This window comes from Bos indicus x Bos taurus, chromosome 3 (genome assembly GCF_003369695.1).
Source record: "Bos indicus x Bos taurus breed Angus x Brahman F1 hybrid chromosome 3, Bos_hybrid_MaternalHap_v2.0, whole genome shotgun sequence".
Classification (NCBI taxonomy): Eukaryota; Metazoa; Chordata; class Mammalia; order Artiodactyla; family Bovidae; genus Bos; species Bos indicus x Bos taurus.
Genome location: NC_040078.1, coordinates 78,923,761 through 78,942,398, shown reverse-complemented (window position 1 = coordinate 78,942,398; position 18,638 = coordinate 78,923,761). Strand labels below are relative to the sequence as shown.

Below are 18,638 nucleotides of genomic sequence, written 5' to 3'. Positions count from 1 at the left end.
TGCGGAGCAGAGCTGCGCCCCGCGGTCCCCTTGGCGTCCTGCTGCCCGGGTCCAGTAGGGAGGAAGGGAAGTCCATCTGAGGCCTCCCTCTCTGCCTGATTGCCTCTCTCCCGCCTCCCGCCCCAGAAATTATCTCATGCGTTGCCAGTGCGATTCCAGAGCCCCACTCGGGTGGGTTCTTTTGTTTCTTTGTTTTAATGACAGTTCCCAGCCCTTCGGCATGTCATGCGCGATTAATCCCCTGGCTCTCTTGAAGGCAGCTGGGGTGAAATTTCTTCTGCACCATCCTTTTGGGGATAATTGTTTATGATGTGACGTCAGCCAGATTGAGTTTTCTCTCCTGAATGAGAGAGAGAGAGTCACAGATGTGTGCGGAGGCCACAGATACTGACATTTGGAATTCCTTCAGGGCAAAGGCAGATGGGAATGGGAGCTTGAGTGTGCGCAGCCAAGACTCCAGGCTGCACGGAATTATTAAGAAGTGTTTCTGTAAAATAATAATAATAATTCCTCTCCGCAGCGAGTCACTTAGGTGCGCCTTTCATGCCCGAGTCCGCGGTGAAGGTGGCGGCGTCTGATAATTAATCTCGGGTACCCAGCCGCTGCAATAAGCTTAAGAAGAAGAGGAGGGGCGGGGGAAGTGCGTCACCAGGTGGGGAAGGGGCTGTGCATTTGGTGACAAGCCGGAGGGGATGGGGGTGGAGGGGAATGGGGACGGGAAATAGGTTCTGTGTGCTCTCCCGGGGTATTGTGTCAGGAGATGCGGGCTGGCTACCATGTGACGCGGTCCAGAGCTGAAGGGATTGGCCGAGGCAACGCAGGCGGTGCAGCTCGGCCGGCTGCCTGTTCCTCTCCCTTTCTCTCGCAGCATCTTCCTGGGAGCCTGTAGGTGAAGCAGCACCAGCAGCATCCATGGCCTATCTATGGGGTTAACACTCGTCTCCTTTGGCTTCAGTAGCGGACACAGCTGATCTCTCGGCGGCGGCAGCAGCTTTGCGAGGACTTAAGCTGAGACCTGGAATCGTATCCTCCTGTGTTTTTTCAGACTCTTTGGAAATTAAGGAATGCAATTCTGCCACCATGATGGAAGGTAGGATGCTTTCTGTTGTGGTTGACTGGCTACAGGCAAGGTTTGGGGAGAACAGCGTTGAAATATGTGTGCAGCCTGTGTTTGTGGCTGGTCTAGAACCCGGTTGCCAGGATGTACAAACAGAAATGCTGCAGTTTGCTTGCAGCGGACCAGGGCTCAGACTAATGGAATCAAACCACAGGGCTTCTGTTTAGCTCAGAACCTACAGAGCTCCCAGCTCTTATGAGAGAGAAAAACCTAAAGTGCTTGCAAAGAACTGAGATAGAACTAGGAAAGAGCTTGCAAAGCAGAGAAGTTGGGAGAGAAGATAAGGTTTTCTGCTCTGGGTTCCTGGGACTACACTGATTAAACATTTACAGTGGAAACTTGTCTTCTGAAATTGACAGTAGACAGGAGAGGTCATTGACACAGTTATCCATGCTGTCATTTTCAGTGAACTGTTTAAAAATTTTAAAAATTCTTCTAAGATGTTTTTATCTCTGCAATTTACAGCATACCCTTGGGGTGAGGGGTTTCATTTTGTCCACAGGCTCTAGTTGTAGGGGGCTGTCACTGCAACAGAATGAATGATGTGAGGAAAACATTTGGGACTCTTGTCTTCTTATTTGGGCTCTTATCAGGTTTTTTTAAGAAGAATTTTGTGCTTCTTAAATGCGTTCCCTGTGTCATGGTTCTTAGCCAAGCATCAAATTAACTGATTAGCTTTTTGCATTCAATATTAAGTGTAAAGAGGAAGTTTCCTGGGAGACATGTTGTTTAAACTACATTTTATTCTACTAAACTACCCTTCTAAGCTTGACATGGTGACAACCAAGATTGCCTCAGAAAAGCAGCAAGCTGATTAGGAAAGAAGCAGGCAGCCCTACCCTGGCTTTGATTTTCTGCTTTCACACTACAGGATGGTGCAAAACTCCTGGCCTTTCCTAAGATGACAGGCAGAAATTTGTCCCCAGCCTGGATTTCACAATGCAGAATCGAGTGCATAATGGGTCTCAAATCTGCCATGAAAATGGCAGAGAGGCCACCTCTTAAGTCAAGGTCTGTCTTACAGATTTGAAACATTCCTTAGAAATTTACCAAAATGGAATAAGAAGAGAATGGTTGTGGAAAAAAAAGAAAAACAGCAGTGTTGCCTATACTTATTTGGCAGAAATGAATTCTTTTTGCTCTGTCCGTCATCATGTCAAACATTGTTAATGTGATTTGGGGGAGTGAAGAATTCTACAGTCATGGCCCACAGATTTTAGAAAATAGCCTTAAAAGAGAGATTGGATATCATTTTGTTATGGAGCCTGGTCTTGTTTGCGAAGAGTTCTTAAGCTAGTTCTTTAAACACCGGCCTAAATAAACTAAGTTTACTAATGATCAAGATTAAATCATTTTCATTAATTCAAACTGAATTTAACCTTTGCATAACAAGGCAAGACAAACAGAAAGAGCATTACTGAGGGAGTTTTCAGTTAGAAGCTCATGTGCATTGCCCTCTTCAGAAAAAAAATGTGTCTACAGAGGTACTAGATTTCTCCAGCTAAATTTCATGTAGCATTTCTTAATAAATCCACACACATTCTGATTAGATTTTAATCTTACACAGGGACTTGGAAGATTTACTTCTTGCCTTATAAACTATGGACTGAAATTATCTCTGAAGGAAGTGATATTTTTTGATGCTTGTTAAGGATTCTTCTGGTAATATTGTCTATTGTGCTATCCCAGAATGTCAGTTCAAAGCCCTGTGATAAGCTTATCTGGGCTGACTACACTGAAAGGAGAACTGTAACAAAGACTTGTGTTGGAGCTGAATTAACACTATTGCTCTGCATTTGCCAAATTTATCTAATGAAGGATGTTATCTTAGCACTGTTAGGAGTTAAAGATGACACTAGGGGTGCGGTTCCCATCCATCAGATCCTTGCAAAAGAAATTGGACAGGTGTTTCCAGTGGCTTAAAAATGTAAATGAGACTAATATTTTTTAATCTACCTATAGTTCCTGCTTCAGTGCTATTCAAGACTTATTATCTTCTTGGTTCAATGACTTTAGAAAGGCTGGTGGGAACCTTAACCAGAAGTCCAGTTTGCCTATCAATGGCCTTCCAACTTAGATGCCAGCCTTTCTGCCAATATATGCAAGTTTCTGATACTGCATCTCACAATTTCACCTCTTTAATGCTCTTACTCTGAAAGTGTGTCATAGCAGTTATCATTCCAACTTAACTCTTCCCTAGGCTTCTATCTATCAAGATAGCCTTGGAAAGATAAGAAACCCCCTAAAAGGAACTGAAAATCCAGTTATGGCAGCCGTCTACCAAACATCAGTGGGCTCAGAGAATGTGTCACCAAACATCCAGATAGTTAAATGCTGTCTCTTCTCAATTAGTACATGTGACACAGACAATCACACACACACACACTCATGCACAGTTATACACACATATGTCATCTGCCCATATACATTATTCTAGAAAGGGAGAGAACTCACATTTGCATTTGTGTGTATGTGTTTTGGTATTTATTAATGTCTATTGCTCAGGAAAAACATGACCATGGCAACTTTTCAAAGCTGCTTCTCTACTCTGTGTAAAGCAAGAGTGAACAGATATTCATCAGAATGGCTCATGGTTTACTTTTGTGTTCTCATTTTGATGGACTAGGATATATGCTCCATTCATTCAGTGTCTATTAGAAATTCTGACCATAGAGAAGCATTGTTACTACCTCTCCACTGGGTCCAGTATCACAGAAGGCAGTGAAATAATTCTACAGGGACCTCAAGCATGTTACTGGTATTATACTTTGTGCCTCCATGACTATTTTCAAATATTTTTCTTTCAAAAGTGTATTTTAAGGGACTTGATTTGTTGATTTCTATATTGAAAAAAATTTTTTGGCAATGGTTAGTATTGGGTCTTTCCTAAAGAATATCATGTGATGTGGAGCCTTAAGAAGTATGACTATGAAGGGAAAGAGGATGAGCAAAGGGAATTATTAATACTCATAAAGGGTGTGTGTACTGGCCAAGCTTACAGTGCAGTCTGTGTGATTAGAGCAACTATTCAAGGATTTTGCTGTTTTACATATGTTATTATTAAAGTTTGAAAATGACCTTTTAGCTACTTTTTTTTTAAGGTAAGGGAAACTGAGTCAGGGTTTCCAGGGACATTTGTTAATTTGTAAGGCGGTATGGGAAGTTTTCCCTTGTCTGGCAGAACTGGACTAAACGCGCTGATGTTTTCAGTTCTCTATTCAGGCTCTTAGGTGTTTTACTGAAAAGAAAAGTTTGGGGGTGCCAATGGTTTCATCCTAAAATAATTTTTAAAGTTAACAAGCATATTTTAAGGATTCACTGGGTTTAATTGCAATGTGCAGATTAATTTAATAAATTTTATTGTCTTTATTAGTCATAATAGCCCATCAGTAAGTGTATTCTGTACTGAGTGCTTCTGCAGTACTTTTTCTAAATTGCAAGAATAAAAACTAATACATTGAGGTAAAAAAAATAGGAGAACAGATTTTGGACCCATGTTCATCACAAGTCTCCTAGTTTTGATCCCGCATAACATTTTAAATATGAACTTTTTCTTTTTGCTTTGTATCAAAGTGGACATGTTAACCTGATTGAAGACTAGGACTTAAGTTTTACTGGTTGCATCTGTCTTTCTTTTAAATATGAGTTTTCACAGAATCACACTTCTCAATTCCTTCTTCATACCTATTATCTCCAAAATCAATGTTTAGAAAAATTTAAGCAGTTCTAGGTTAACTGATCTTCTGTTGTTACAATGAACCTTGTAATGGTAAGAGCTTTTCTTTCCCCTATCTAGGAATGAAGTTTATTTGTTTGGAAGATTCTTTGCTATTATCAAAAAGGAACAAAGCATTTTGAAGCTGTAACTGTTCATTTTGTAGTTAGCTAAGAAGGAAATGGCAACCCACTCCAGTGTTCTTGCCTGGAGAATCCCAGGGATGGCGGAACCTGGTGGGCTGCTGTGTATGGGGTCGCACAGAGTTGGACACGACTGAAGCGACTTAGCAGCAGCAGCAGTAGCAAGAAGTTTTAAAGGGACTGCTTCTTACTTTTCTATCAATTCCCTTCCCAGAAATAGTGATGTTATTTTGGAAAATCATAAGGAGGCATATGAGATTTTAATATATATTCCATTCCTTATGCAATTTCTCTCCTTCTTAAAGTGCTCAGGGTTGGGAAAAGCCTCCTTTTATGTATAAATTCCCATCTAATTCCCAAGGTCAACTTTAAATCTCTAAAAGAACATGTAGTCTTTAAAAAAGATTAACTTAGATAAACCATGCTGGAAGACTGTGAATAATTTGGCACATATGCTATCCATGTTTCAAATAAACAAGTTGCAGGAAGTCAGCAACTCACAGTTTTTATGTTCCTGAGTTTGTCTGTGAAGCAGTCACTTGGAACAAATTTTTCTGTAGCGATATAAATAGTGGTTGGATTCTCTAACTAAGTCCATCAAAGATTATTTACCTGAAACTAAATATTTGCCATGAAATGTATAAAGAACACGACATTTTATATAGTAGTTAGCCAAAAGAAAACAATGCCATTAAATGTGTTTTCTGTTTCTCATATTGCTATTTGAGGGCAAGAAGGTTTACTAGAGGACAATGAAGAGATGGAGAGAAATTTCAAAACAATTTTTTTGGGTATTTTTAGAACTTTTAGAGACTCTAAATGCTGGATTTTAAAATTATGTTTAATTTTACTTTCATAATTGTGGTTTGTGCTGTGTTGTGCTGTGCTTAGTCACTCAGTTCAGTTCAGTTCAGTCGCTCAGTTGTGTCCGACTCTTTGCGACCCCTTGAATCGCAGCACGCCAGGCCTCCCTGTCCATCACCAACTCCTGGAGTTCACTCAGACTCATGTCCATCGAGTCAGTGATTCCATCCAGCCATCTCATCCTCTGTCGTCCCCTTCTCCTCCTGTCCCCAATCCCTCCCAGCATCAGTCTTTTCCAATGAGTCAACTCTTCTCATGAGGTGGCCAAAGTACTGGAGTTTCAGCTTTAGCATCATTCCTTCCAAAGAAACCCCAGGGCTGATCTCCTTCAGAATGGACTGGTTGGATCTCCTTGCAGTCGCTCAGTTATGTCCAACTCTTTGCAATCCCATGGACTGTAGCCTGTCAGGCTCCTCTGTTCAAGGGATTTTTTAGTCAAGAATACTGGAGTGGGCTGCCATTTCCTTCTCCAGGGGATGGATCTTCCCGGCCCAGAGGTCAAAGCCATGTATCCTGCACTGGCAGGCAGAATCTTTACCACTGAGCCACCAGGGAAGCCCCGCTTGCATTATGGAAACTCACGAATGGAATTAAGAAAGGGAGAAAGATGATTGTAAAGGAGTTACAGGAGCCAAGAGCTCTGGCCTCCTGGGCTTGATCAAGCTCATCTAGTATGTCACGTACACCAACGGCTTTGTTACCTGTCTCAGATTGTCTAGAGCAAATACTTCCCTGCCTCAGGGCTTTTGCCCTGCCAAGAACACTGTTTTTCCAGCTCACGGTGTAACTGATTCTCTTGTGGTCCCAGCAATACTGCCACCTTGTCTGGAGGCCTTCCCTCCCATCCTTGTCATCCCAAGCTCCCAGACACACACCCTGCGCACTGAGTCCGTCTTGGTCTTCTGTCTTTCCTAAAAGCTATTTTTATGATCTGTGGTTGTTTAACAGTGTATCAACTGAATCTCTGACTCAGAGGTAAGCTCCATGAGGGCAAGAATTAGATCCATCATTTCCCTCTCTATTCTTATCTCGATATGCAGAGTGGATGCTTAGATGTTTATTGACTAAGTGAATAAAACCAGATGTAAGTGACTGATCACTTAACAGTGTACATTTTAAAGTATTATTTGGGGTATTATGGTGAATATGGGCTTCCCTGGTGGCTCAGAGGTTAAAACGTCTGCCTGGAATGTGGTAGACCCGGGTTCGATACCTGGGTCGGGAAGATCCCCTGGAGAAGGAACCCACTCCAGTACTCTTGCCTGGAGAATCCCATGGAGGGAGGAGCCTGGTAGGCTACAGTCCATGGGGTCGCAAAGAGTCAGACACGACTGAGCGACTTCACTTCCTTTCACTTTCACTTATGGTGAATATAACAAAAATAAATTCTCAAATCTATATTTTTCCTGGAGAAACAAGATCTATAAACATGAGATAACTAGGGAAATATACGTATTGTGGAGTGCTAATTGTAAGATATAGATAATACCTTTTGAGAAGCCAAAGAAAAGAAATAGTCCATTTGAAAATATGTACTTGAGCTTGAATTATTTTGGGGATTAGCGCCAAGGAAATGATTTCATAATGGAAAGAGACAAGTTATAGCAGAGCTATTCAAAGATATTCCCACAGGCATTGTTGTCAATACCCCGTACATTTTTTTCTTTTTTCTCTCCCTTCTGCTTTCCTTGTATCTTTGCCTTCCTTTCTCCACTTTTCTCATTCTTCAATTCCTCCTTTTCATTCTGGGTTCTATTTCCTTTTTCCTGGCTTATGACCAGATCTGAAAATAATGCCTATAGAGCCAGGCATTTGGAATTTGGGAAAGTATTGTAAGTAAATTAATGTGTGTAAACAAATGTAACGTTGTATGACATATTTGTGCATGCAGTGGCATGTGATGGATGTGAGGTTTTTCAGATGCCAAATTAGTCTTGACTGGAGAATTTGTGAATCTTAGAAACTCAATATGTTCACTGAATTTGTGCAGATTGGGTTTTTTGTTTCAAAGACCATGGACCCAGGCATCAGACTTAGGTTTGAGTCTTAAGTGTTGTCACTTCTCAGCTATGTGTGTGGAGAGGATTACTTTACCTTCCTGGAGTTCTGTTTCCTTGCAAACAAAGTACGAGCATTGATCCGTCATCCCTCTAGAAATTCCAGCTCTAAGAGTCTCTGGAATCTGCTGAATGATTTGGATTCCACATATTCACTCCCTCTAAGGTTTGAATTCTCATAATTGACTCCTCTTCCTCCCACCTCAAAGCATACTTTTCCTGACACACAAAAAATGATTCAGATATATTACTATCCGCTCTTACTGCTGTATTCTTCCTCTACTGTCCTATTGCACGTATGCTGCAAGTTTGCTTTGCATCTTTGCTTTCGCTGTGCTGAAAAACAAAAATGCGCTTATGCAACTCTCCTATGTAGCTCTGAACATAGAACTATTTATGCATTAAAAATTGTATATTGAATACATACTAGGTGTTAGACATGGTTCTAGGTGCTAGAGGCTCAGTAGTGAATAAAACAGATTCCTGCCTGCTCAGAGTTTCTCTAAGAAGACATTTAAGCAAAGGCTTGAGGGAGGGAAGGGAGTGAGCAGTCAAGTAATTATCTGGAGGAATAATCCAAAGTAGCAGCAGGGAGAGCTAGTGAAAGGCTCAGAATGTGGGTAGAACAGCAAGGAGGCCAGTGTGTCTGGAGCAAAGGTCAGGGGAATGTTTAAGAGAGAGACTCAGAGAAGTAAGAACAAATAGACACATACCCTTGAGTCCCTTTCTCTTTTTTTTTTTGGTTGAAGTATAGTTGACCTACAATATTATATTAGTGTCTGATATATAATATAGTGATTCATATAGATTACTCACCATATAAAGTTATTATAATATTATTGACAATTTTCTCTGTGCTGTACATTACATCCCTATTATTTATTTTATAGTTGGTAGTTTGTACCTTCACCTATTTCACCTGTTCCCTCACCCCCCTCCCCTCTGGCAACCACTAATTTTTCCTCTGTATCTGTGAGTTCATTTCTGTTCTATTGTATCTGTTTATCAGTTTTGTCTTTTAGATTCCACGTATAAGTGAAAACAAACAGTATTTGTCTTTCTCTGATTTACTTCACTTAACACAATACCCTCCAGGTCTACCCATGTTGTTGCACATGGCAAGATTTCATTCTCTTTTATGGCTGAGTAAGTAAATAATACCACTTAAGGAATTCTCCAGGCAAGAATACTAGTGTGGGTAGCCATTCCCTTCTCTGGGGCATCTTCCTGACACAGTGATCAAACCTGGATCTCCTGCATTGCAAGCAGTTTCTAGATTCTTTCCCTGGTGGCTCAGATGATAAGGAATCTGCCTGCGGTGTAGGGGACCAGGGTTTGTTCCCTGGGTAAGGAAGATCCCCTGGAGAAGGGAATGGCTACCCACTCTGGTATTCTTTCCTGGAGAATCCCATGGACAGAGGAGCCTGCCAGGCTACAGTCCGTGGGGTTGCAAAGAGTTGAACATGATTGAGCAACTAACACTTTCACTTTTTTCAGCTATTTATCATATCTTCTTTATTCATTCATCTGTTGAGGGACACTTAGATTGCTTCCATATCTTGACTATTGTAAATAAGGCTGTGATGAACACTGGGATGCATGTATCTTTTAGAACTAGTGTTTTTGTTTTCTTTAGACAAACAACCAGAAGTGGAATTGCTGGATCCCCTTCAATGGTAGGAAAGTCAGTTTCCTTTTGCAGAAGTCAGTCTGCATGGGCCTGTGTTATCCATGTGTCAGGAAACAGGTGGGTATTCAGAAGCCTGTTATTCTGACACTGGTTCTATGACTGTCTTACGATGGTGCCTATCAGACTCATTCTTCCCCCACATTTCAGTAAGTGGAGGCATATCATGCTCTTACCTTGGCTAATGGCACCAGGCTCAAAGTTAGAGCTCAAAGTTCAACTACAATTCTAGGCTTGAACATTTCCATGCAAAAGATAGAGCTCCATGACAAATGATGTCAGAATCATAGCTACACACCAATTCACAAATATTTTGACTATGTATCAGAGACTTTTGTTTCTCCTGAGTTCATATAGACTTCTATTATGAACTAGTATTTTAGGCTTTTTTTTTTTTTTAAAGACTCAGAGTGATCCATGTCACATATCTTTAACAAACAGTAGAAGGAGATTATGCTCACTTAGGACACAGGTGTAAGATTATGTGATATACAGACCTCAAAGTTTCCAAAATGTTCATTCATTTACCAGGTATATCTGAAGCTTTTTCTTTAGTCTCAGTTATGATGCTAGGCCCAGTGAATATGACTGAAAAAAAAGACAGCTGTAGACTCCATCTTCAGAAGCTTAGATCTAGTATATAGAAGTACCACATCTTCAGTACTTATTTTATTCTACACTGTCTCTATGTGGTATAAATAGGTATTACTATCCTCATTTCAAACAGAAGGCATCCAAGGCTCAATGATGTTAAGTGACTTGTTCAAAGTGACAACCTTACCAAAAGGCAGAACCAGAATTTATGAGCCAATCTTGATTCCTAGTCAAGTGCTCTTTATTTGTATAATGCTGTAATTGGAAAATCTGGCTGGTGTTTGAAATTTAGCCCAGGTCTCTAGCTGACAAGCCAACAACAGATCATCTAAATTTGACTGATATTTAAAGAGCCTTCTTCAGAAATAAACAAGTTAATTTTGTTATCAGATCGTGAGCCTCCAGACCAGTCACTATCCTGAAGAAGTCCAGCTAAGCAGGAGTGTTTTAGTCCAGTGAGCTCCTTTCAATGACACTGACTGATTCCTCTAATTTTATCATGGGAAGGGACATATGATATCACTAGTCCTGTGGACTCTAAACTTTCACAGCTTGCATTCTACAAAACACTTTATCAAAAAGCCTGGCTCCTACTACAAACAATAGCCCTTTCTCCCTGAGAAGGACAGCTGGGTGTTCATCGAGATTCCGTGAAAGCCTTGGCCATTATCATGAAAGTGTGATGATGTGTGCTACCCTGGAAGATGAACCAATCAAATCCAGCCTCATTTTGCAGTTGAGGAAACCAAAGCCAAGTGAAACAGGCTTCCTGAGGATTTTTATTCCCTGTATAAGAGGACAGGTCAAATTTTACTTTAGTAGTGATTCCAAAAGCGTGAATAGACAAAGACTTGGAGCCTGTGGTGCCTTTCACGTTCAAAGGTGCTGGGGCTGGTTGGGTAACTGCCCAAAGGCACACAAATGAATGTGTCCCCAGGGCCATCTCTCTGCTGAGTACACATACAATGGGCCCATTTATAGCTTTGTCCTGGGCTGCCACAGCAGATGCTGTCTGTGAGTCAGGAGTGTGCAAAGGGAAGGATGAGGACCTGAAAAGACTCAATCTCCTGAACAGTTGTGCAACCTTGAGTGAGTTCTAGACCTTCTTTGGCCTCGCCCTCCCCATTTGTCAGGTAGCAGTAATGCTGGCTCCCGCCCTCAGTTGTCAGGAAAATCAAATGAGATCATAAATATGAAAACATCAAAAGGGTGTGATGCAAATGCCAGCTTCTTTTTCAGATGGCTCTCTCAGATTGGTTGTTACAATGTGGGTCTGATAGCTTTTGGTGGCTAGTCATTACTGCTTGCTATTTTGCTTTTCAGGTAGATTATTGCTGCATCTCATTGCGGAGAAGCCTTACAGAGTTCCCTCTTCTGTTCACTGTACTGTTAATTACTAGCATATTCTATAATCCTCTATTCTCAGTGTCTATGTCCTGTACTATCCCTTCATTGGCTGTAGCAGACATCACTAATCAATCATGGTCATCTTTCTCTCTGGCCTCAGCACTTATCTCAACATCACATTCCAGGGCACCTCTGCCAATTGAGATGATGTTACTTTGCTTTTCCTACAATGAGCAGTTTCCCTAAGTTGAAATACAGGGCCTAAAACTAGAGTACTGGTGGTCTAGCTGTGCAGCCAGTACACCCAGCCTTTATAAATGCCCTTAGTGAGTCACTGAAAAATGACGTATGAAAAATTGCCCACAGCACTGGTATATGGTAGCGATGATAGAAAGTATTCTGTAAGCCCTGCAGCAGGTAGAACCCTACTCCTGTGCTATTGACCTTAATCATTAAGTTTCTCTTAGCCTCATTGTGCCCCTAATTCAAAGAACTGTGTCTACAAAGTAGCCAAGGCAGAGTCAGTGTTGGGATTCATTCCAATTCTTCCTTTCTGACTCCCTCATGTCAGGAGGTCCTCAGGAGCTGTTGATTATCCTTCCTGACTCCGATCTGTCTTTTTCTTCCCCTGCTACCACGTCTGACAAGATCTTGCTGTTTCTACCTTCCAATCCATCCTCTTCACAGCCATCAGAGAGGTCACTTTCCTCATTTGATTGTTCCTCATGCTTTAAAGGCAAGCTCCAAATGTCTTTGTGTGCTGGGCAACATTTTCACTCGTGGGCTACTGTACACCCTCGTGTCTCATCGCCTGGGCCAGACAGGAGCTCCTTGCCTTCTCTTTCCCTTGCATACACTGTCCATTTCCTTCTCTGTGTGGTGACAGTCTGTTCTGATCATTCAAGGTCAAACAAAAGCAACCCCTTCAAGGAAGGAAGTCTTCCCACATTCTCCTAGGTTGAGGATGAGGTGCTCCCTGCCCTGTGCTGACATAGTTCTTAATTCTAACTCTTCAAGGCCAAGTAGCAGAAGGTTTAAGAGCCCTGACTTTAAAGTCAGTCAGACCTAGGTTAAATCTCATGTGTGTGACCTTAGGAAGTCAGTGAACATGTTTTCTCATCTGGAAAGTGAGAGTGATGTGCTTAGTCACTCAGTCATGTCCAACTCTTTACAACCCCATGGACTGTAGTCCACCAGGCTAGTTTGTCCATGAGATTCTCCAGGCAAGAGCACTGGAGTGGGTTGCCATGCCCTCCTCCAGCGGATATTCCCAACCCAAGGATCGAACTTGCATCTCTTTTGTCTCCTGCATTGACAAGTGGGTTCTTTACCACTAGCACCACCTGGGAAGCCCAAGAGTGATATTAACTGTATCTTTTTCATGGTAATTTAATCACAGAAAAGTGTTAAGGATTAAACAGAAAGTTCATGTCTTGCAATCAGAGTTCTCCAGAGATATAGAACCAATAAGCTGAGAAAGAAAGGGAGAGAGGTTTTTAAGGAAATTTTTCACTTGATCATGGAGACCAGCATAGTAAGGCCAAAATCCACAGAACAGACTGGTGGGCTAGAAACTTAGGTAGAAACTTACGTATGATGTTGCGTTGAGGCAAAGTGTTAATCTCTCAATAAATCTTAGCTGCTATTTTCTGTTCATGTACCTACTTTATTTGTGCCTTCCCCAAGGACCAAGGACTCTGTCAGAGCTGGGACCATGTCTTAATCATTTTTGTATCACCAATGTGTGGCATGTGTAAGTGCTCAATAAATATCCAGTGAATGAAGGAATGAATCCTGTCAAGGGGTCACAGACCCTATGGAGGATATTCAAGCAACCCAGCATGCGGTTACCATGAAAATTAAATGAGTTAATACATGTAAGACATTTAGAAGAGTATTGGTCCATAGTAAAGACTTACTCAGCATTCTCTGTCGGGCACATAGAAGACTTCAGCCTGGTTCCTGGATGCCAGGAAGTACCCAGAACTCTGTTCACTCTGCTCTCCCCAAAGCATCCATCTGCTGCGTAGGCTCCCTCTGGCAGAGAGCCACACTCTGGTTCCAGGAGCATGCACTTAGATCTAGTATCTCACACATTCTGCCTCTTTTATTTGTGTTCCTCTCATTTTAAGGAAGACAAAGACAAGGTTTCATTGTAGAAAACTTTGAAAGATACAAAGAAGAAATTGAAATCAACAGTAATCTCATTATTAGAAAATAACAATAACTGCTGCTTCCATTTGTTGAGTGTAGAATATGGACTTTGGGAAGAGATAGTCTGAAGCTCTTTAAGCCTCAGCAATCTCACCAGTAAAGTGAAGGACATAATACCTACTTCAAGATGGTGGAGAATTAAATAAGATTTATATACAGATCGCACTTGGAACTTACCTGGGGTATTAAGTAAGCACTCAAGAAATGCTAGCTCTTAGTAGTTTTATGATAAAAATACAGATTTATATCAAAGAAACCAATGTGTTATGTTTATACACATAACTTTATTAGTTTCCATTAGATTGTAATCACTATCCTAGGCGTGGATGTTTGTTAAGAGCATGGGAACTAGAGTCGGAGTTCCCAGATTCAAATCCTGATCGCTCTACCCTTGCCCACTATGCTAGCTTAGGAAAATACTTTAACCCCTCTGTTCCTCAGTTTCTTCTTCTATATGAGATAATGCCTCGTGAAAAGGTTATTATAAGGATTAAATTAACTTGATATGTTATCTATGAAGTGAAGTCACTCAGTCGTGTCCGACTCTTTGCGACCCCATGGCCTATACTACCAGGCTCCTCAGTCCATGGGATTTTCCAGGCAAGAGTACTGGAGTGGGTTGCCATTTTCTTCTCCAGGGGATCTTCCTGACCCAGGGATCGAACCTGGGTCTCTCGCATTGTAGGCAGATGCTTTACTGTCTGAGCTCTATAGTTATTATTATTTTTATAATACATGTGATATATTATGTAGTTAAAGAATAGTATTTGGTACAGAGTAAATGTTTGATCAACAAATGTTAGCTGTCGTTATGATCCTTATGATATTATCTCCAGAGACATTATTTTGCTGGTTGTATAATATTCTATAACATCATACATTATTTTACTATTTCTTTGGTGTTAGACATTTAGACTGTTAACTGGACATTGATGAGTGTTTTGAGCTAGAATGGCTCATATCAAGTCTCATGAAATGGTATGGATTCTTGGTTTTCATTTAATAAGTTAGCTTGGTGAGGCAGTACATGTTTTGTATTGGGTTCTAGTCCTGGCAGTACCCCAACCAGTAGAGGTGACTTTGTTTTTGTTTAGTCACTGAGTCATGGATGACTTTTTGGGAACCTATGGACTGCAGCACGCCAGGCTTCCCTCTCCTTCATCATCTGCAGCTTGTTCAAACTCATGTCCATTGAGTTGATGATGTCATCCAACCATCTCATCCTCTATCACTCCTTCTCCTCTTGCCCTCAATCTTTCCCAGCATGAGGATTTTTTGCAGTGGGGCAGCTCTTCTCATCAGGTGGCCAAAGTATTGGAGCTTCAGCTTTAGCATCAGTTCTTCCAGTGAATATTCAGGGTTGATTTCCTTTAGAATTGACTGGATTGATCTCCTTGCTGTCCAAGGGACCTTGGATAGCCATATAACATTGGGAAAAGAAAGCAAAGAGTAGAAAGAAAAATTGATTTTAATTCAAAAAATTCTAACATCTTTTGGCACCATTCTTAGCTGTGGGGATGAGGCCAAGAATTTGCCAGGTGGGTGTGCATTGATTTTTTACAGCTTGTTTCAAGGTTCTGGCTATGTACTTGAGCAAGTCACTATCTCTTTATTGTCCCAAATGTAGGATGGTAAATGATATGAACTTTCCTGCCTTTCTCACTAGATTATAAATATCAAGCATAAAATACATATGAAAGTATTTTGAAAGCTAAAAATTTTCATATAATGTAGTATTAGAACTGTTATTACATTTGATATCTAGGAAGTTCTGTTTTCAAGTGAAAGGTTAGATTAGGTAATTTTGAAGGTGCTAACTAGTTTTAAGAGTCTGTGATCTAGTACTAGGGTTTCAGAATGTGTCCCTGCTTGAGTTAAACCCTCCCCGTGTATCTTCCACCTTTCAAGCATACTAATGATTTTCTTCATTTCTGGATACCAGAAGAGAAATATCTTTCTTAATTTGGTGAGTTATTTATTTGAACAGGGAATGCTATAGTATATCATTCCATTAAACGGTAAAAATATTATTTCTAATGGTGAATTTGTAGTTGGGACAATTTAAAATATATTTAAAAGTGTGTCCAACTAAAATCTATGTTGCCTTAGTTACAAAGCCTAATATATAATTTCAGCAAAGTCTACTGTGCTCAATCTAAGTGCCAGATCAAATTATTTAATGTGGATTTCTTTTCTAGAGTTTTCTGGTATCTTCTGTCTTCATGGCAACTCACTTCAAGTTAGCGCATTGAAGAATAGAGCCCGTTGCTTTCTTGACAGACTTTGACTAAGATACAGAGTGGTGGCATTGGGATGCTGTGAGCTCGCATCCAGGTATAGTTCCAGGTATGGGGTACAGGTGAGCAAGATGCAGAGAGTCCTTGCTCTCATGGAGCTTGCATCCTACTATGAGAAGACTAACAAAGCAAATGAATAAACAAGACAATTTCAGGTGGTGGCAAAATCAATTTTAAAAAAGAATCCTATGAAAGAGAATGGGGAATGGTGGTAAATGCTTCTTTAGGGGGTCCCAGAAGGCATTTGATCTGAGACTACTTCACACTGTGACACGTGAAGATCCTTCAGGAGTGAGGCTTGCAAGGGTCAGAGACCTAGGACTTGGTACGCTTAAGGAACAAAAGGAAGCCAGGTTGGCTGGAGATCAGGGAAGGAGCAGGAAGGAGGCAAGAAAGAAGGAAGACAAGATTCAGGTCAGGGATGTATTAATGAGCAACAGAGGTGGATCTAAAATTTATTCTGAGGCAGTGGAAATCCACTGGAGGAGTTTTAGGAGAAGGTCATGCTTCCATTTATGTCTTTAAACAATTACAGTGGATGTTGGATGAATTTGAGTGGCTACAGACGGCACTCTGGTTTGGGAGGGGAGAAGGGCTGTTTTTTGGTTTGGGTTTTTTTTTCTTCTTTCTTTCCTTATTTTTTTTTTTATTTTTGAGAGGAGATTGTCTTGCATCTGTGTATGAGTAATAAATACTCTGATATAACTCAAATTTTATGTTCATTTTGGGAAAGCTAAGAGAGATTGGAAGGAATTTTGGTGCCCTTCCCCCAAGAGCTTGGCGCTATCTGTGCTGAGATCTGAGGGCTCAAAATGAGAATTAATTTGACTATATTCATGCAACTCTTTTTCTAACACAAACGGCTCTGGCATTCAATTCTTTTTTTCAGAAGCATGTTGACAGGTGAAAAATTGAAGATATTAAAGATCCAAATATACCAACATGTGTGTGTGGGTGGTTTATGTACTTGTTTTTAAATGGCTTTGAAGCACTTCAATTCTTTGATAGTCATTTTGATACTGAGTTAGTTTATTAAGCTGACTTTCATCATTGAGGCTTTCTCTCCAAGCCAGATCAGAAAGAGAGAAGTATTAAGAGACCTCGCTGTTGACAGAGTTTGACCTCTCAGTGTTCCATTCTTTCCTACAAATGTTTCCATAAAAACCTCTTCTGCCCTCTCTGAATTTTATTACCTGACATTCGTTAACTAGACACCCGTGCACGCCTCCAGCTACATAGCTCTCTCTGCCTACCTGCAGGTGCCAAAACTGTCAGTGTTCTCTGGATTTTTTTCATTTCTGATGGTGGCACGTGTTCCTGTTCTAGTCTTCTTGATTCTTAGGACTCTGGTATGCTTTTCTCAGTATTCATAGCAGACAATTGCACAGGCTTGGCAGTCACATCAGACCTGGATTCAGATCCTGCTTCTGCAACTTATGTGTGCCTTCGGGCAAGCTTGAGCTTCAGGGGGTTTTGGATGTCTTTATTTTTTCAGGTTTTACTCTACCAAAAATTCATAAGATTGTCAACAAGTATTTATTCAGGTTCAAAATATTGTGCTCGGTACTAAGTGTCTATGGTGAGCAAACATCAGACCTTCTGGAGTTTACAGTATAGTAACAAAGACATAAAATTAATACAGATGATGAAATGATTCCAGGTGAGCAAAATGCTATGAAGGAAGCACTGAATGGGGTTCTGACAGAGCCATTTATTCATATATTTTTATTGAAATATAGTTGATTTACAATGTTACGTTAGTTTCTGTTATATAGCAAAGTGATTCATATATATATATATATATAAATGCTTATATATATATATATACTTTTACATTATGGTTTATTTCAGTATATTAAATATCTTAGTCAAAGTTTGTCAAGTAAAGCAACGAGCTCTATCTTTCAATGCGCTAACTTGAAGTGGGTTGCCATTAAGACAGAAGATACCAGAAAGCTCTAGAAAAGAAATCCACATTAAATAATTTGTGCAATACAGTAAGACCTTGCTATTTACCTACTTTATATGTAGTAGTTTGTATCTGCTAATCTCAAACTCTTTATCTATCCTTCCCTGATCCCCTTTCCAATTTGGTAACCATAAGTAAGTTTGTTTTCCACATCACAGAACTTTTCAGATATGGGTCCTAACCTGGTAAGGTGGGGTGAGTCAAAGCTGGGGGTGAGTCAAAGTCGTTGCAAGCATTAAATGACACTGTGCATGAAAAATATTTCCTATGACCTTTGCATTCAATCGGTCATAGTTGCTATTGTTATATTATCATTGTTATTGTCATTGTTAATACCACATGCATTCCATGACCACATGTATATATCCTTCATTCAGTGAGCTTTCCCAGAAGTTGCTACAGGGTGCTCCGAAAATGTCTATCGATTGTGTTCTCAGGGATTTGCCTGAAACTGCTCTGCGTCTGTGCTCCCTGATCCCTGCCAGTTTACCTACTTTTTACCTAATGACCTTTCTGAATAGTTTCTCAGACTAGCCACTTTGAGTTCCAGCCATGCCTTGACACTCCCAGATTCCTTAGAAGGCTCCTGATCTCCTGATCTTATTGCTTTATCTCCTGAATGAATGCCAACCAA

The 18,638-nt window shown here is 40.6% G+C and overlaps 1 protein-coding gene across 16 annotated transcripts in view; it reads left to right on the top strand.

Annotated features, from left to right (window-relative positions):
• The first annotated feature begins 716 nt into the window (after positions 1-716).
• The window catches only part of SGIP1 (SH3 domain GRB2 like endophilin interacting protein 1), a 232,978-nt gene continuing 215,056 nt past the window's right edge, over positions 717-18,638 (top strand). For 5 of the 16 annotated variants that reach the window (XM_027536987.1, XM_027536981.1, XM_027536979.1 and 2 more), the window contains exon 1: positions 718-1,090. In XM_027536987.1, coding sequence (XP_027392788.1) covers positions 1,081-1,090 — 10 coding nt within the window. In that variant the 5' untranslated portion in view covers positions 718-1,080. Of the gene's footprint in view, positions 1,091-18,638 lie in introns of all 16 variants that reach the window. The other 11 variants (XM_027536988.1, XM_027536986.1, XM_027536982.1 and 8 more) reach the window with 3 other exon arrangements.